The 19,658-nt window shown below is 43.4% G+C and overlaps 1 protein-coding gene across 20 annotated transcripts in view; it reads left to right on the forward strand.

Moving 5' to 3' along the window:
- The window catches only part of LOC135108273 (E3 ubiquitin-protein ligase lubel-like), a 76,533-nt gene that overhangs the window by 54,059 nt on the left and 2,816 nt on the right, over positions 1-19,658 (forward strand). For 5 of the 20 annotated variants that reach the window (XM_064019109.1, XM_064019049.1, XM_064019150.1 and 2 more), the window contains 26 exons: positions 629-778; positions 1,613-1,678; positions 2,670-2,798; positions 2,976-3,239; positions 3,644-3,793; positions 3,947-4,115; positions 4,348-4,788; positions 5,731-5,799; positions 6,612-6,683; positions 8,075-8,122; positions 9,191-9,439; positions 10,473-11,234; positions 11,528-11,899; positions 12,145-12,207; positions 12,805-12,861; positions 13,187-13,755; positions 15,260-15,502; positions 15,635-15,832; positions 15,984-16,121; positions 16,244-16,381; positions 16,587-16,676; positions 16,900-17,030; positions 17,279-17,383; positions 17,526-17,637; positions 18,056-18,216; positions 18,735-18,903. In XM_064019109.1, coding sequence (XP_063875179.1) covers positions 629-778; positions 1,613-1,678; positions 2,670-2,798; positions 2,976-3,239; positions 3,644-3,793; positions 3,947-4,115; positions 4,348-4,788; positions 5,731-5,799; positions 6,612-6,683; positions 8,075-8,122; positions 9,191-9,439; positions 10,473-11,234; positions 11,528-11,899; positions 12,145-12,207; positions 12,805-12,861; positions 13,187-13,755; positions 15,260-15,502; positions 15,635-15,832; positions 15,984-16,121; positions 16,244-16,381; positions 16,587-16,676; positions 16,900-17,030; positions 17,279-17,383; positions 17,526-17,637; positions 18,056-18,216; positions 18,735-18,903 — 5,115 coding nt within the window. Of the gene's footprint in view, positions 1-628; positions 779-1,612; positions 1,679-2,669; positions 2,799-2,975; positions 3,240-3,643; positions 3,794-3,946; positions 4,116-4,347; positions 4,789-5,730; positions 5,800-6,611; positions 6,684-8,074; positions 8,123-9,190; positions 9,440-10,472; positions 11,235-11,527; positions 11,900-12,144; positions 12,208-12,804; positions 12,862-13,186; positions 13,756-15,259; positions 15,503-15,634; positions 15,833-15,983; positions 16,122-16,243; positions 16,382-16,586; positions 16,677-16,899; positions 17,031-17,278; positions 17,384-17,525; positions 17,638-18,055; positions 18,217-18,734; positions 18,904-18,980; positions 19,147-19,658 lie in introns of all 20 variants that reach the window. The other 15 variants (XM_064019053.1, XM_064019070.1, XM_064019063.1 and 12 more) reach the window with 15 other exon arrangements.

Raw genomic sequence — 19,658 nt, forward strand, 5'->3', positions numbered from 1 at the left:
TCCTCCTACTCTTGTAATCAGCACAAAAAACGTGCGAGGGTACAGTACAAGGGTGGTAGACACCTCCATCGTGCAGCTCCTATCATAACTTGCTTCGCTATAATATACAACCGCTGGACCTATTTTATCTACATCAAATTGCTATAATTCATATGTTGTACTTCTTGTTTCGCTAATGTATTAATTTCTCTGTTAAAGTATTCATTTATTGTTTTACTTTTTTGCATGTATTTTATTCAGTTCTTCATTCAGTCATTTACATTTTTATTTTATTTTCAAGTTTCTTTAACTAGTTTCTCAGTTTTGCATGCTGTATTTTGTTTCCCTCTTTATAAGCATTTGACTATAATAGACAAATTTTATTGTCACTTAATGATCAAATCAGGAATAAAGTAATACTTAAGAAATAATGACAATTTTACTAAATAACTATCTCTAAGTTTACTAGACGCATCCCCCACATCACATCTTCCCTCATTATGTACATTCACCTTACCACCACGTAGACCACAATCACCCGTTGTCACACAGACACATCACACACCACATTTCCCGTCACAACAATGCACTCTGGTTACTCCTCACTTCTAATTTAACCTCAACTTACGCCTGTGGCTGCTACTAACAGGCATCCGGCGGGGAAGAGAAGAACAGCCTCGAGAGACCCACGTCTGCAGGCCCCTCGCCGCGTCTCGCTGATGGTTACGAATCCTTAAGCTTCCACGACGCACTAACCCCGTCCAACGCTGACGCCCTGCCTCGCTCCGCCTCACAACAGGTACACCACCGCCACTCACGTCGCTTCCCGCCTTGGCAACTTACATCACAGGGACCTTTGGCACCAGCGTATATTTTTTCTATCACGTCCAATGACATATGAATAAATTTGCTCCTTTTTGTCTGTTATACGGCTTATTTAGTCTCGATGAAAATGTGTTCCTGAGCTGAAGTCATGGTTCTGCATGACGTCTGAAATTCCTGGCCAGAAATACACGCTGGTGAGGCGGGTCCTTCACTGCACAGCACTGCAGGCGTGACTTCCAAGACAGCTTAATGTTCAGAGTAAAAGTGCCTGTAAAAGAGAAATTCTCTGTGTGGATTTTTCCCGTTCACAACATATGTATATTTATTGTAAAGATCTCACTACGCTGTGAACCAGTGAAATTGATCAAGTTCTCACTACCTCGATAAGACAATTTGCGAAGGAGAGTCGGTGTGCTAAGACGGCGCCATTACATATCACCCCTTTGAGGCCTCGTCGGCACTCATTATCGACCTGAACCTTTCAGCATCATTGCTACTCGATCTGCTTGAAGTCAAATTCTGACTGTGGATTTTAAGTCTTACATAAGTCTGGAATCTTAAGATATTTGACAGTTCAATAATGAGTTTATAAATCAAATCAATATAGATTTAATTTTCGTGAGAGATCTTTCCTGAGACACGTTATTTATACATCAGTCATTTAAATGCTTCATTACTGTTGATCAAGTAAAAATCATTTTGGGGTCCGAAAGCCAGACTGCAACCCTTCCACCGAGAAGTTTTACTACCACACTTCCGCCTCCGAGTCTTCCACGCACTCCCCTCACTGCCTTCCTCTCGCCAACAGGCCACGGCGCTCCCCACCGACCCCGCTGACGTCACCTCGGCCAGTGTCGACGCCCTGATCAATGAGGTGCTCTCTCCCTTGTGACTCCCCCTCTCTCACAGCCCGCTGTGTTGTGCCCAAGTTGTGGCGTTGTGTTAGCGTTGTTAGCACTGTGATGTGAACAGGCGGTGCTGATGTGTGTGTGTGTGTGTGTGTGTGTGTGTGTGTGTGTGTGTGTGTGTGTGTGTGTGTGTGTGTGTGTGCTGCAAAGAGCCTGTTGTCCTTGTGGTGTGCTGTGTTGTAATACGTGACTGTCATGCAGGGATCAGATTTATCCCAAGTCATGAAGGGACTCCTGTAGCAGATGTGACCATCTATTAAGACAAGAAATATTGTTTTGGAGATTCTCTTTAGTATTATATGATAACAGGAAATTAGGAATAATTGTTTCCAAGAACAAAGAAATTAGGCGGATATATCATAACCCAGTTCACATGGTGTGAGTGGCCATTGATTAAAGAATGGAGGAAGGTTGCCCTAACCCAGATTTGCGTTCCATGGCCGTCACTCTGCGCACTGTTTACGAATGATTACAAAATGGAAACGCACCGAATTGGCGATTTAGATTGAAAAATTTTTCCATTTGTTATTAAAAATTTCTTTGAAGTCTTTCATGTGATAAGAAAAGTTTATGTGGCTGTATGTGCTGCAGTGTAGTGGCCGTCTTGGAACTTTTCGTGATAGAGAGTATCATTCTGATGTGCCTTTCAAGAAATAAGAATCCACTCTACTCCAATATATATATATATATATATATATATATATATATATATATATATATATATATATATATATATATATATATATATATATATATATATATATATATATATATATATATATATATATATATATATATATATATATATATATATATATATATATATATATATATATATATATAGTATAAATCATCTTTTATTTGCTTATTTTATTGTACTGTCTAACCATTAACACACTCGGACAAGGTGCTGTGTTCAGCATTTCACGTTTGTATGACCAACTTTCCAACATACAGGTGCCGCGAGCCTTCAGATGGGGAGAGGAGGACATGAACGAAAAGTATCTGACTGTTGAGGAGATCATCACCAAGCGGCGGCAGGAGGCCATGAGGAAGCAGGGCCTCAAGATGGTCCAGGTCCTCAGGGTAGGACATCCTCCTGAGTATATTCCTGCATATCACGACATCATTGTACAGTGTCGAGGTCTTTTACCGGATAGACAAGAAAAACTCATGATAGTAAAAAAATGATGGTGCATTGCATTGGTATACGTATATAATATTAATCAACAATTTATTATTACTGAATTAAAATTTACTCAGGACGCGGAAAACCTGGGTTACCAGTCAGAAGACGTGTCCATTGCTCTCACCCACTGCGGCGACAAGAACCCCTTGGAGTGGCTGAAGGAGAACTGGCGGCACATGGTGGACACAGTGGCCACGCTCGCCACCAATTATGGACAAGAGCGGCAAGTTAACGATATCGGCTTCATCACAATGGCTGAGGCGAAAACAGCACTCAGGCTTCACAAAGGCAATATCTGGGCTGCCGTCACCGAGTGCGTGGAGCAGCGCCAAAGAAAGGTGAGAACAACAGGCATTTAATTCCTGATAGGTGGCGAGCAGCTGTAGGTATTGAGAAATGACCGATCCAGTTTCCGAAGAAACATTCAGAACAGCCACGCACTGAAGGGAGAGTGTCTTGGTAAGTTTTTGAGTCCATCTGTGAGAAATAGTTCCCATAACACAGGGGTGAAAGCAAGACCTGCTTCTTTTCTGAAAAAAAAAAAGAACATTTGAATTTAAGACAATGCCAGGTAAACAGAGAGCGAATAGTAATTTGACTTTAGGATTGAAAAGGCTTTCTTTCCGTGTGTGTGTGTGTGTGTGTGTGTGTGTGTGTGTGTGTGTGTGTGTGTGTGTGCGCGTTAAGTACTCAGTTATGTATTTACATTAGTAATTCACTGGCATATACACATTCCATACAGTTCAGTGAAATCTACGCGCGAGGACGGTTCAGGCGAGAGGACGTGGTGAAGGCCTTGGAGACGTGTGATGGAGATGTGGACCGCGCCTTCCTGGAGGTAAACAAGTCCCAGCTGCAGCCTTTCCTCATGAAAATCTGGAACCCTGTGCAGGTAATCCTGAGTGTGACAGGTGTGGATCATCTTACCATTTTTGTACACTGTCGTGTACACTGTTAGTAAGAATTCGATTTAGTACCTTTCGACTTGTTAACAATAAGGAGAGTCCACACAAACTTAATACCCACACGTCTGCCAACCACACAGGCTACCATTAAGAGATCTCAAGTGGCACCTTCACAACCAAGCGCCACCCCTCCAAAATCAGCTCCAGCAACGAGTTCAGGGACTCCCGCGCAGGTGGTTCCGTCGCTCCCTGTGCAGGCCAACATCACTTCAGAGCCCCAAGTACCGGAAGACAACCTGCCTAGTCAAGGTACTTACATAGTTCTGCTAGTTCCGGAAAATCAATTTCACTGATGCACTACAGCTTTCCACAAACTTAGTTTGTAATCTTTTTTTCCACTGTTCGTTTTCCTTGATCATATCTGTGTCTCATTCTCCTTATAACTTCACTTTTCCTTTCTAGATCTATTGGTAAAGGATAAATTAAAAGATGTATTTTTCTATTATTTTTTTTCTGAGGTTAACTTTTTTAACCACTGCAGCTCCTAAAGGTATACTTGGAGGCAGACTCACTCCAACATTTGACACCGGTGCCAGCAAGGTGCCCAGTCGGCTATGGCATGGACTGTGCTCACTGTTTGACAGCTCCACCAAGAGAAGCACATCGGAGCACCACGATGATGATACACATATAGAGTTTATAGACACGAGTGACGAGGACGACATCTTTGAAAATACATATGCCAGCATTGACCATTTCAAACAGCCTGCCAAAGTGGAACCCATTTACGCAACTGTGAAAAAAAGACCTAAGCCAAGCCCTAAAGTGGAGGACTTGCCGAAAAGTGTAAGACCCGAGCAGCAAAATGTGCCACCTTCTTCAAAAGAGAAATCCTCCTCATCTCGCGGCATAATCCAGCCGCCTCCTAAACAAGAAGAGTTGCTTCCCGCCAGCGAGGTGACGGGTCCGGAGTCTGAAGAGGGTAGGAGGCTCCCCGCTGTGTGGCCACCAGGGTGGATCACTCATTCGTGTTCCTAGTACTCACACACCACGTAACCTATTAATTTCCAAGTCAAACACCAATATTTACGCATGAAATTATTTGCTTGTAGCTCTTCTGTTTTATTCTTTCATTCTTAGATAATGATACAGTATTTCAGATTTTTAGTTATTTTTTTAGCTGCCAGAAATCATGCTATAGTTTAGATATGAAGAAATTAGTCCATTTAGTAGTCAGCAAGTAGAAAGGGTAGCATGCCATTCGCACAAATTAGATGCTCTTAGAGGAAGCTTTTCTTCCTTCACTGCATGTGTACTGTTTCAGTCACCATTTCAGGATACCTAGTGCGTTCTCCCTTTATTCGCTTGTTAAAGATCTCGGCTGTATATATTTTTAATATTGGGTGACTATATTTCCTGCCATTGCAAATGTTGCTCCTCTAAAAATATTTCAGCTTGTTACACAAGCTTTCTCACCGACGCATAAAAAAAAAAAAATAATAAAAGTGTGCCAAACTGGACGATAGATTATCTAGATTTGCTTTGCTTCAGGGCAACAACCTCTTGTGTAAGCAAAAAGTCTTGATTGAGCACATCCCTGTGGAGGAACACAGATATGATCAACGTCAAGCAATTTTGTTTATTACAAGAGTTTCATTGACCGACTATGAACTACAACAAATAATTTCCTTCCATCTGACCAGATTAACTTGCATTTCATCGTTAATGCCGAAACTAATATGTTGAATGGGATATGAATTTAACATCATGATTTTTACAATGTCTGAATTCTTAACTGGATTCTTATTGTCACTAGTAATGCTGACGCGAGCTTGTGGTAGAGTGTTTAGTAGCTCCCAGCCATGTTATGCACTTGCTGTGATGTGCTGAGGATAGCAAGTGATCGGCGTCTTCTCCTCCTTAGAATCGACCATAGAAGAGTTGGTGCAAGACCTAGGGAGCGCCCCCTACTACGAGTATTTCACAGCCGTCGGTAATGGAATGTCGCGGATTGCGTTGTGTGATTCTGCTTACCTACCTGCTGTCCCTTCATCTGCTTTCTGACCAACTAAAGCTCCTCGGAACGCTTGGTGCGGCAGCTTAAATGGCAATCCTGTAGTCGGATAACGTTAATGGAGACTTCTCTTAATGAGCCTTCATGTGTAGTTCAATTATTTCATATAGGCATTTCGATTTTCTTTTGTGAAATAGGACAATGTTAATAGTTTATCGCAAATGGAAGTAGAAAACAGGATTTTTTCCTTAGAGAAAGACCCTTAGGCACGGTGTGCTGATGCTTCAGTGGCGGGAGGGGGTGTCGCGTGCCGGGGACTGAAGCTGGTTTGTCCTGCAGTGCCACACAAAACTGGCCTTTTGACCGAGACTGAACGCAGGAAAGATACATCCTCCAGCGTGACCACTAACTCTCTGAGACGAATCACTTGTGTTCCCTTTATAATTACCAAGTCACTCTTATTTGCCAAATTTCTTTCAGAAACCGTATAACAGTTCATTTGGACGAACCGGGTTTCTTGAATTTTCATAGGCTGCTACTTATTGTTATACGTATATGGAGAGACCTCTATGCCTTTATGCTCGTAGCTGTTTCTTGACTGTCAGATTACCTCTTTCTTCCACTTTTCCTTTTGGTATTTTTGAAACACTCTACATGAGAGAGGGAAAAATTCTTAACACTGAGAAGAAAAGAATAAAAACTTGTATGGCGCCCAGCACCTTGTGACTGGCCGGCGATGGATCCTCGGCGCCAGTCACTTATTATCATTAGTGAGAAAGTCGTGTTTGCAGGCGAGGATGAGACGGACGAGTCGGAGGAGAGAACGAGCGAGGAGATCAGCGACATGAGCGGCTTGTCCGAGGGTATGCTACTTGTAACGGCTAACACTCACTGCCATGCAGGCACTGGATCACTTCATAATGTTTGAGCTTTCGTGCTTCTGAGCTGCTTCACCTTTGCTTCAAATTGTTTCATGATAATGATTTTCATCTCAATATTATCCTCCATCATACACACCGACCGAGCTTTTGATATCCACCTTAACGACACGAGTGAGTCCTGCAGAGAAAAGACATGATGACATACATAATCGAATCCCTGCGTCGTGGTAACCCTTAACACACCCACTCAGGAAAGCAGTGCAGGCCTGCCGGGTGGACAGATCTCCTCTCATGCACCCACTGATCGCACCATTCATGAAACTGGTGTTAATTTTTTCAAACTCGTTCTCAGTGTGATATTCATCCGCTTTCTGCTTGTTTTCGCAGCTCCCTGGTTCACTCCATTGAAGGATAACCTGTGTGAAGTTACCTTACCATTTCCTTGTTACACTAAGAAAGCCATGGACGAGTGAAATTTTATATACTGAAACTACTTACGAAAATATGTTTTCCTTAAATGTACTTTTTTTTAACATACATATTTTTTTTTTCTACAAGAAGGCCAAGAAGAACTGAGACTCACTGGGCCAAAGTTGCAAATACGTACGTCTGAATTTATTACACTTTTTTCCACCTCCAATGTACTAATGAAAATTATTCAAATGGTTTATTTTGAAAGGAAGGAACATCATAATAGGTTTCAAAGGAATTTATTTAAAAAGTCAGATTTCAGTAGATATTTGTTTGTATGCCTTTAATAATATCGATATTATTCTGTGTGGTGCATAGTTTCCTATATGGAATGTAGGAGTGTAGCCTTTCTGAGTTCAGAAAAAACAGATGGCATTTGTGTCAGCCTGCCACTCTTTTAGACTCTCGACACTGATTTATCTTGCTTACACACACACACACACACACACACACACACACACACACACACACACACACACACACACACACACACACACACACACACACACACACACACACACACACACACACACACACACACACACACACACACACACACACACACACACACACACACACACACACACACACACATACACACACACACATTACAATCTACAACTAATTCTTCACCATCTTAAATTTTTATTTATGTACCTGCTCTTTGAACGTGACCCGCACCTTCTCCCACACTGCCACGCTCCACATCCACGAACTCCACCCCCTCACGAGTTTTACTTCACAAACATCTCAGTCCTTTAACAAGACAATACAGTATTATCATAATGCCATAGGAACTCCTTGCTACAGTTGAACTCTTTGCTGTAAATTCTCTCCTTCATTTTCTCTTCTGTGCTTCCTTGCTTCCATTTGGATTCACCCGCTTGGCGCTGGTGATCCAGACGAAGGCGAGACTTCATCCGCTGAAGAACTCTCCGACTCTGACTCAGGTGCGACCATTCTCCCTCATCTGCCGGTCGTTTGTTTGTGAAAGGTTCCTCTGTCGGAAAGCATTTTTAATGTTAGTTTCTTATCTTGATTTACGTGTCACTTGGTTCCTGTTGAGGTTGACTTTTATTCGTTATTGATTACTTTTTTACCTTGTGAAGACCCCATTCCGTGCAGAGTTTCCCTGAGACAACAGTTTCTTTCAGCCTAATCCCTCTGAGCGAGGATTTGTCACAAAAGTCCTTGCTGACGAAAATAATTTTTGCTCATTTTCGAAATTGTAGTTATTGAAGTGATTAAATACAAGTCCACAAGTGCAACAAGTACTGTATGTCAGATTAATGAATATGATAATAATGTAATGTTACGCTGGTGTTCGCGTTTTGTTGGTGAGTGGGGCGGCAGGGCGTCTACGGACAGCGCTGACGGAAACGCTAATTTCTCAAGGAAACATTGAATATGAGATGATGCCTTGACTGAGGAACACTTAGACCAACAAAAGATTGTGCATGACCATCTTTCCATTCCGTCTCTTGATCCCTCCATCTACAGGGTCGTGACGTCTAGTGATGCTTGCCCTTCACTCCCACCTGACTAGACAGATCTCTGTTCTGAGGACCTGTACTCGTATTGTTACACTGAGTCATTTATGTCAGTTATATTCCTTATATTTTGTCGATTTCTGTTATTGGAAAGTTGGTCAGGTAAGTGAATTATTGAATACCCATTCATGTTATACGAAATATTCCCTATTTTGATCTTTGTTATTAATCGACTTGTTTGTAGTTAAGATGTTAATGCGTAGATCAGAGACCAGAAGACATGTGACTTTACTGGCTATGTGTTTCCTTGTTGTTGGGTTGTTCGTTCCATGTTACCTGATGTTGTCCTCTGAGGTAGAGTGTGCAGGTGCTGAATGGCCCGGGCGGCGTGTGTCGTGACAGGCCTGAAGGATCCCTTAATTAAGGTGCCGTCCCTGATAGTCCCTCGCCCTGAGAACACTAATCCCATGTCTCCATCTCGGTGCCATTTTGTAAAACTTCCTCATGGCAATATTATTTTACTCTTAGGAGAATCCCAGGAGACAGAACAAGAAGAGGAAGTTATCGTGCAAGAGGAAGAAACAGAAGAGGTCGTAGAAGTAGAGGAGGAAGAGGAGGTGGAGGAGGAAGAGGAGGAGGAGGAGGAGGAGGAGGAGGAGCAGGAGGAGGAAGAAGAAGAAGAAGAAGAAGAAGAGGAAGAGGCAAATGAAGAAGTTGAAGTTAAGATTGAAGTGCAACAAGAACCGCCAGCTGAATTACAGTTGATTAGACCGCAAGGTATGTGTTTGAACGGGTCGGCCTCAGATAACCTGGCGATGACTTTGATACATATCTTCTCACATAATGTACCTGTTTCTGCTCCTCCCTGATCCCTCACTCTTGCCGCACTCGTCTCTGTTCTAGTGTGCCCCGCAGAAACTAAGTACGTGTGTGTGTGTGTGTGTGTGTGTGTGTGTGTGTGTGTGTGTGTGTGTGTGTCTGTGTGTGTTTCGGTCTTAAGAAATGTGACACATAAAAGTGATAAACTTTATATAAACCTTGAGTGTTTGAAATTTGTGTGAAATTGTGTGCGTGCGTCTGAAAATCGTGTGCGGGAGGGTTTCTTCCAAGGCTGTCTGTTTGCTGACCACTCCACTGCATCAGTGGCTTACATATTTATGTTTTTCATTAAACAAACTAACCAATTACACTTAATTTTGTTGTTATTTTTGGTGTTGTGGTCGTACTGACGTAGGATTAGCATTGCGACAGTGTGAAGACGTGGACGTTTGGAGGTCTTAGTGATGCCGCTGCAGAATTAATGTTGTAATTCGTTGGGAAATTCCCGTAAAAGTTCTCACACACAAAAATGAGATACATATGAACTATCTATACATCAACCCCCTTACCCAGCTAAATAATCTGATTGAACCTTCGATTAGAGATGTTTGATTTATTTTAATACTATTGCGCGATTTCATTTAGAGGTCTTAATCTATAAAACACTGGCAGGACGAATTTTGCTTTTTTTTTTCATTTATCCTTTTATTCATTTATTCATGAACATATGTAGGTGTTAGTAGCAGCATGGCTCTGCATTCCATCAACATTTATGTTAGGTCTGTAAGATGTGAAATTATTCACATTATATTTTCAAAATGAGAAGGCTGAGCGAGCGTTTGGTGTGACTGGCGGGATACCGGGCTGCTTGCGAAACTCCTCGACTTGTCACAGCCCTCGTTCAGGCATCATCTAAAACATCCATTCTTCACACCTTTAGTGGTCGCAGTGTGATCACTGGTTTTAATTGAGGGAACATTTGTCCCCCCAGACGTGGTGGTGCACCCTATCAAGGCTTTCACTCACTACGCTGATATCTCAGTTTCTGAATTCTCCGAGGAGCCTCATGGCAAAGTCTCCCTTCATCCCATCAGGCCCTCTCCCAACTCCTCTCCCACCTCTGTGCATCCCTCTAGAGGCAACACCCGTCCTCCGTCCAAACGTTCGCCCGATTCCCTTCATGCACCACCGCCCCAGGCATTGAAACCTGAGACGCTCAGTGTAGTCAGCCAGGCATCCCCTCCTCAGCCATGTCAGTCACAAAAGAAAATACCAAAATATTCAAGCACCTTGCACGTCAATCTCTCAACTCAAAGAAAGTCTTCTGAACACACTACCGCCAAGTCTTCTGCTGCAGTCCGCCAGCCGCCTTCCCTGTCAGTTCTTGAGGCGAAGGGAGGTTCGTCTACAGCTTGCGCTCAGGATCCTCAGCGACTCAGATCCGTTCCACTTTCGGTAGACAACAAATCTGCTCCGGGTTCAGCTGGAAATTCCTTTGTTTTGGATGATGCCTACGAGAGTGACGATGAGGAATCTGTTAGTGTCACCACCGGACGATTGAGTTTATCCTTGAGTTCCTCCAGCATCAACGTTAAGTCCGAAGTCATTCAAACGGAACAAGTTGCGACTGTAGACCATGGAAACGGAATAGAGCCAAACGATAAGATTAATGAAGAAGAGGGCGGAAGTGTTGACAGGCACATCCCCGAACAGGGCGAGGAGTCAGCGGCGGTGGGTGGCGGGAGGACACAAGGTAAATGTTGCAGTGGTGGTGGTGGTGGTGGTGGTGGTGGAGGTGGTAGTAATGGTAGCTGTGTTAATGGCATATGTATGCAAGGACATCTTTTGTCTTTCCTGAACGGTGTACACCACAGTTCCTCACTGTTCAATCCTATGCTTGATATGCTAATAGCATTTTGTTGTGTTTGCTGCCTTCATGATTCATTTTTACTCACAAATGTATCTTCTTTATTCACGTTAGCTTCAAGTCAAGATACACAGAGAAATGTGTTTCGGTGAAGAATCTTACTCTTGTCAATATGGCAGTGTCGGAAGACGAGGAGTCCCTGGAGGCTGAGGACTCTGAGGCACCAGAAGAACCGGAGGAGCCTGCAGAGCCTGACGAACCTGAGGGAGCACAGGGGCCTGAGGTGGCCGATGCACGTGAGGGCACTGAGGATGGCAAGGAGAAAGCAGAGGTGCAACTACCCGTGATCGAGCCAGGAATGCTCCAGACCCGCACAGGACCCGTCACAATCCAGAAGGCGTCCGTCATCGTGGGCAAGGCCATTGCTAAGGCCATGGCTCGGGAGAGTTCGGTGCGCGAGTCCCACAGCGGTTCTCAGACTCCTGAACATCAGGAAGCTCCGATAGCTACCCCAGAGTCTTCTGAAGGCGAGGAAGAGACTCAAGGTACAGGTAGGTTGCAGGATTCCCTGTGTGAGTATCGTGTCATCTTAATGAACAGTATATATGGTTCTCTCTTCAATGTCAATTTTTTGTCCAGTTTTACTTTTCTATAATATTCTCTTTAGAATTAAGCATTTCAGCAAATGTACATTATATATTTAAAAAAGGGCTATTCAAATTGTCAACCTTGTAGTTCTCAGTCGTGTAATTGCTGTACACATGAAAATTATACTTGTTCGTTATGTCTCCTCCAGTGAGCGTGTATGATTCCGATTCCGACGACCAGCTGCACATTCTAGACACCATCCCTGAGGAAGGTAATGACGCCTGTGTGTGCCTGGCGCACTGCTCACAGTAACACTATGTGGCGGCAATAGAAGCAGCCGCAGCAGTAGTTGTTGTTGTTATTGTTGTTGTTGATGTTGGTGATGTTGTTGTTGTTGGTTGTGGTAGTTGTTGTTGTTGTTGTTGTTGTTGTTGTTGTTGTTGTTGTTGTTGTTGTTGTTGTTGTTGTTGTTGTTGTTGTTGCTGCTGCTGCTGCTGCTGCTGCTGTTGTTGCTGTCGTTGTTGTAATAACATTATTATCCATATAATAATAATCGTCGTTATCAACATCCCATTGTCATAAACAAGTATCATCATCATCGTCATTATCATCATCATCATCATCATCGTTATCACCATCGCTGTCGTCGTCGTCGCTGTTGCCATCGTCGTGTCTTCAGCATGTGTGTCTGTATCTCATATGCTTAGTAAGTATTTTTACACTATTACTATCCTGACACAAGAAATCAAGCCCATGTATTATTCTGTGGAATTGTTATTATAATTCTTGAACAAATAATATATATAGTAGGAATTCCTAAATGATTATGGAGAGATGTTTAAAGAATAGTATCTTTTGCCTGTTTCAGAGGAGATCAGTGAAATGACGGAGTCTGGCAAAGTTATCATCCGGGCGGCTTCAAAAAGTGAGTAATTTTTCATACGTATTTCAGGTAGCTACAGTCATAACAGTCGTGTGTGTAGAGGGTGACGAAAAAGTTTCGGCCTCCCACGGAGCTTCCATCCCCTTGTGAAACGCGTTAATTAATATAACAAGAATTCTGCAATATAGTTTTAGGGTGCATATGATGTCAAGATTGGTATCCATCTGCATGAAACCATAGAGAAGTAAATAGGTCTTAAGTATGTAATCTCGTTAGCATGTGCCACCAGCTGACCTAATTATCAGTTAAAGGGTTTACCTTCCTATTTCTTAAATATCGAAACGAAAGCTCAATGTCTTGCACACAGGGACTCCGAGCAGTGGGGAGGCGAGCGTGGCGCCAGCTGCCTCATCTCCCCCAGCCCCTCCGTCACCTACACCATCGCCAGCAGCTGTGGCATCTGCAGCAGCTACAAGTGATACGCCAGTAGCAGCCCCTGTCCCCAAGATTCCCTCACCTGTACCGCCTGAACCAGCGCCTTCTCAGGAACCACCAAAGGCTGATGATACGAAGGAAGCTGTCACGGTAACAAATAAGAATTCGCAGGTATCAAGTAAGAAACCCGAAACCGTACCAGCACCACCAAAAGATGATACAGGTGTTCAAAAGTCTGAAGTAACAGAAACCACGACAGTGAGAAGACGAAGGAAACCCGCCAGTGAGGAGAACAATGAGGGCACCCCTGCTCCCGCCACCGCCGTCCCCTCCACGTCCACGCCCTCATCCTCTAACACTAACACTTCATCATTAAGAAGAAGAAGAAGAAATAGGTCACTCCCTGAGTCTTCTGGAGAGTCTGAAGGCGAAGACGGCGTGGTCAAAGCAGACAGGGTGAGAGAGAGGGATCACCCTCTGATCCCGCGCCTCTTGGTACAGGTAACCTTTCCTTAATGCTTCCGTCTCATCCACTAACTCCGTAATATATGTACGAAGATTCGTACTAAAGTGATAAGCATCATTTAAAATTTCCAAGCTGATACATGGCTTGGCTCTCTTAATGATGTTCTAGAAACTGTCATCAGCATACGTAGTCTCAAGTTACTGTAGATGTGACCGTTTACTGTTACAGTCACGGTTTAGGTCCTGCTTACGCATCTTAAGCTACTTTACATCTTTTAATATTTAGTGTCAGTTTTACAGCTCGAATTACTTGCATTCAAAGCATGCCTGATCTTTCAGTTTTCGATTAGAATTTTTAGTTGGATATTTTCTCAAAACTGACGCTATATGTTAGCTTTCAACAAAATATGCCTGACAGACCCACACCAGCCTCAGACTCGCTGGATGTCGGATGAGTGCGTCGCCCTACAACGTCTCAAGCTCAGACCGTTCCGTGAACAGCAAGGCGTTTTGAAGAGGAGTCTCTTTTGAAAGTTTCGTCTCACCACCATTCATGCGAGATGATTATTATTATTATTTTTTCTACATATGATAAGTGAAGCTTATCCTACATAGAATTACTGTGCTCTGACAAGGGTGTTTGTTGATAATGATTGTTTCTTTCCGGTCAGTGCCTATTTGGTGCGTGGACAAGCCCTGGAGTGACAACCTCCGTTACGCCAGTACCTTTGTTCCCGATCGTCTCCCCACCTACCCCTGTCCCCAACTTGTGTTGCTTTTAGACATTGCTCATGCATAAACATTGCATTTTTCTGCGTCGCAACAGGAAGGAAACTAAAACATGTGTGCAACTTCCAAATTTCAGTTACTTCTATCAGTTATTATTAAAAGGAAATAACGTTCATACAAAAGTGACAAGTTTTCTGGTGGTGGGTGGCACTGAGGGGATTCTGTTGCCTCGTATAAGTCAGGCAAAAATTCAGTTAAATATCAGTGCCACACCATTTGTAGATCACTGACTCACTTGGCTGGCTTGCTTTATCAGGAGCAATAAGTATAAGATCCGATATGCCAAACTATCATTTTCCCATGTTCGTGTTCTGTTATGGCCTCTCTCCTTCCTGAGGGCGGGCAGCTGATTCCTGCCTGTGAGAGAAAACAGTCCTGTAACCTTAGCAGTCAGCTTGACCTCAATGTGCATGATTATTTTTATTATTTGTGCTTTAACTTTACATGCATATATGGATGACTCTTTTACGGGTTATCACTACAGCATACGATTTGTGTAGTCGTAATTATAGTGTATTATTGTTCCCTGAAGAAGTTTGAGCTTAATTGTACTGTTCGTGGTAGTCCAACAGTATTCATGATACATGGGAGAGATACGTATGTATGCAGGTGTACGCTTGTAGCGGAATTGTTATGGTGCTTATTAAGTCTTTACTATAACATCTAGGAAAATCAAAGTTCACATTCCTTGCTGCAGTCTTGCAATCTACGTTTTTGCCACAATATGAAAGCTTCACAATGCAAACAACAGATCGAGGGACTCAAGGCGCGCCCCAATAAAAAGGAACCAGACTACCAGGAAATGCGGGAGTTGAAGGAGAAGATCCAGGTAATGCGTCGGGAGCTGGAGTCCCGCATAGAGGAGAGCGACGACCGTCCAGACACTCCAGAGACTCCCCAGGACGAGCAGCCCACCAAGAGCCCTTACATTCTCATTCCTGACTCACCGCAGGAAAAGCCTCCCCCGAAGGAATACGAACAGCTCAAGTTTGACGTGAGTGTTGCATGTTACGCAAACGAATATTATTTTTTGTACATGAGCGCTTTCTTAAAATACATATACAGTACATCTTCAAGTTTGAACATATGAGTACGATATAATGACGCCTTATTTATTCATCTCCAGCGAACAGTGCGAAGACTGCTGGCGGAGGGTCGCTCGGGCACTTACGAAAAGGCAGAGCTGGCGGCTCACCTTCTTAACCTTAATTTCGATGAGTCGGATTCTGTGACGGCAGCAGAAGAGTGTTCTTCCATATACACAGCCATCCAGTTCCTGCAGCAGGATTGTGAGCTGTGCGCCGAAAAGTATCCCATGAGGAGGGTGAGTTCAGGTTTTCTGTGTTATATCGATGCATCAGCAACATCAGCAGCAGGCAGAGTGACAAAGACTGTTCATTTTGCTGCACCGTCGTCACAACCTTGGTCATGATGGGGCGACCTGAAGCTCAATACCTTTGTTTTGCGTGCTGCAGATGGTGTCCATGCTGCAGTGCACACACCGCTGCTGCTGCGAGTGCGCCAAGACCTACTACACCTTCCAGATCAAGGCCAAAAATATCCGCGAGGTGCGCTGTCCCTTCTGCAATGAGCCTGACCTGGATGCCAACGAGGTAATGTTCGTGTGTCCTCTCGTCTCCTCCCGACTGAAGATCACACAGACCTCACTGAGCTTCGTCGCCCATTGTTACAAAGCAGCATTCTTTGGTGACCAAGTTTCTTTCTCACTATCTAGGAGATCGCAAACGAGTACCTGAACAACATGGACATTCTACTGAAGAACATCCTGGACACAGAGACCCACGAACTGTTCCAGCGTAAACTTCGGGACTGGACGCTCATGAAGGATCCCAACTTCCGGTGGTGCAACAAGGTGAGGCACTCGTCTCTCAAAGGATCAGCCATCACGTATTTTCCTGGTTAATTCTGAGGCCATTCTGCGGCTCCTGGGAAAGGTCTGGACGAGGGGTTGGTTGACTGGATGAATGGCTGGAAGTGAAATCTGTGTATAGTGTTCTGATGGATTTTTCTGAAGCTTTTGATTACTCACTCACTTTCACCATCATTATCCTTAACAGTGCTCGTCAGGATTCATAGCAAACCCTCGTGCCAGGAAACTCATCTGCCCAGACTGCAAAGACGTGACCTGCGCACAGTGCCGCCTCCCCGTAAGTACCTCATTTATTTATTTATTTGTTTATTTATTTATTTATTCATTTATCTACATATTCATTAATGTATTTACTTACTTTTTTCTGCAAGAGTTATCTTCAGTTAGTGTGTGTGTGTGTGTGTGTGTGTGTGTGTGTGTGTGTGTGTGTGTGTGTGTGTGTGTTCAGGTGATTCGGATGCACGTTCTGATGCATACATGTCTGTTCCTTTGTGGACCAGTGGGAGGCGACTCACGAGGGCATCTCGTGCGATAAGTTCGCGCAATGGAAGACAGACAACGACATGGAAGTGTCTCTCCAGGGTGTGGCTAAGCACCTGGCTGAGTGTGGCATCACCTGTCCAAACTGCAAGTGAGTTCCTTTTTCTAGCGCCACAATTTGTTAGATGTGTTGTTTAGATGATGTGCTTGTCTGTCTAAAAGAAAGTAGATTTCTTAACTGAACTATTCTCAGTAAGTGTATTTCAAACATGAGAGAGAGAGAGAGAGAGAGAGAGAGAGAGAGAGAGAGAGAGAGAGAGAGAGAGAGAGAGAGAGAGAGAGAGAGAGAGAGAGAGAGAGAGAGAGAGAGAAGTAATTAATTATTCTTCTTTCCTGCAGATTCACCTACTCGCTGGCCAAGGGAGGTTGCATGCACTTTACTTGCACTCAATGTAAATACGAGTTCTGCTCGGGATGCGGTCAACCATTCCGTCAAGGAGCCAAGTAAGCACTGTCTTGATGCCTGTCAGTAACTTCCGGACACGCTGAATAGCTGTAACATTATAAGTTCTGTCGTCAGAGGTCATGTTCCCAGTGGCTGAGTAATCTCTCACGTGTCTATATGCCCTTTTTTCCATTGTCTCAGGTGTCCAGTTGGGCCCTACTGCGAGCGACTAGGGCTCCACGCTCATCATCCCAGAAACTGCCTATTTTACCTCAGGGACAAGGAGCCTAACCAACTCCAAAACTTACTGAAGGTAGAGTCGCCGCTTCCTGCTTTCCTGCGTCTCTCTGTACATCGGATGCTATGCTTTGATAGTGTTGGTGTTCGTAATGTGCCATAAAGCGAGGTAATAAGAAATCATGTTGGTTATTGCAATAGATTTAACACTTGGTAAAAACAAGCCATGATTGCTGAAAACAATGTCCAACTAATGAAACTCTTACTGCAAGCCATCAAAACAGAAGTATTAGTACAACTTCAAAGTTCTCAGGGAAGCGTTTTCTCTTATGTAGAGTTCTTTCTTTTCGTTTATTGTTTACTTATTTATTTATTTTTTTACATGAATTTATTGTGACCTTAGAGACTGGTCGAACTTTAATTAAGAAAGATAAAAAGTTTCAAATTCATTAAAAACATACTTGACTTACGTGAAAAATATTGTTGTTGTTCAGGAAGCCGGTGTGAGCTACGACACTGAGCCCCCGTCAGGCCAGGAGGTGAAGCCAGGGGCGCGGAGCTCTTGCCAGGTACAGGAACAGAAAGAGTTAGCTGATGGCCTGAAGGACGACATTTGTGGGCGTACTGTGCCCTCAGGATACGCTGGCCTCTGCAGGTAATGTCCCTTCACTTTAGGTTCCCATTCACGTTTATTCATAGTATATGACTATTTTTCATGTTTATACTGCTGCTGCTCTTCTTCTTTGCCTTGCTTTTCATTATAGGATGTAATTGTAAAGATATGCATGACGTTTTGATTGCCAAAAAGTGGAAATATTGACTAAATTTATCATGTGCCCACTTAAGCAGTACAAAGGACGACAGAAAAATTATCAAGGACAACAAAGGGACATCGTTGTTCCTTCACTGAATCTATTTTCTTTCAGATATCGGAAATCCATGCTTTTGAATTTTGAATAAAAGTTTGACTCTAGCTTCATACTCCGCGCTGCATTCCTCTCAGTCTCTTCCTGCTTTTTTTTTTCAAGCACTATAGGAGTCCCCGCATGCATACGTTTTTCGGTGATTTTTTGTAAAGAAGGAATAGTGTATTGTAGTGTGTGCTGGAATGTTGTATTCACTTTGGACAGAAAACTAATGACTTGGCTCTAAGACGAGGTTCCTTCTTTACAGAAAACACTACCTTGAATATTTGGGTCGGTTGTGTTATATAAATAGTATAGACCCACTGCCCATTATGGATGAGGAGGATCTGAGATATATGTTGCGTCGAGAAAACCTGACGGCGCCCAAACGGAGACCGCGGGAACCTGACGTATTCTTTTTGAGGAGGATGACTAAGGTAACATTTCTCTCTCTCCATCCGATGTCCTGTTTTTTTTATTTTGTTCTGGCAACCCTTTCCCTTATCTCACCCAGGTTACACTACACGGAGTACTTGGTGGAGAAGATTAATACGCACAAGCTTGACCCTGTCAGCATCTTTGACGAGGCGGACTTGCGGGTCTGCCTCAGGAGGAACGGCAAGACCGTCCCTGTCAGGCGGTGGGAGTCGGAGAAACTGTACAGGGATAAGCTGATCAAGGTGTCGACATCGGCCCTCCTCCCTCCACTCCCCGCCGCCTGCCACTCATACACCTAACGCAAGCTGCTATCACTAACACGACTTTTTACATAATACCCAGAAAATGCTTATTTAAGACTTATATACAGTACTCTTAAATCTGCATGCAGTATTCTAAGTTGGTACTAAAGGAAAGTAAGGAAGTAGACTCGGTTATATAATCGTACCGTATACTGACTGCACAACTCATGGTAGTGTAGCATCCACTTGATGGACAGGCAGCATTACCACTTGTCCTATCCTAATTCACACGCTTACCAGACACGGGGCGGCCAAGCTCTGCCTCGCTGATCTCGCCAACGTGTTTCTGTGTCTGTCTATGCTGGGTTTATGTCTGACACCTCAACTAAGTGGCCACGCAGGCTGTTCACCAACAATTGTTCTGGATCTCAATACTCGTTTTTTTTTCAAAAAATTACTAATATATATATATATATATATATATATATATATATATATATATATATATATAT

The sequence above is a fragment of the Scylla paramamosain genome, chromosome 2 (genome assembly GCF_035594125.1).
Source record: "Scylla paramamosain isolate STU-SP2022 chromosome 2, ASM3559412v1, whole genome shotgun sequence".
In the NCBI taxonomy this organism is placed as follows: Eukaryota; Metazoa; Arthropoda; class Malacostraca; order Decapoda; family Portunidae; genus Scylla; species Scylla paramamosain.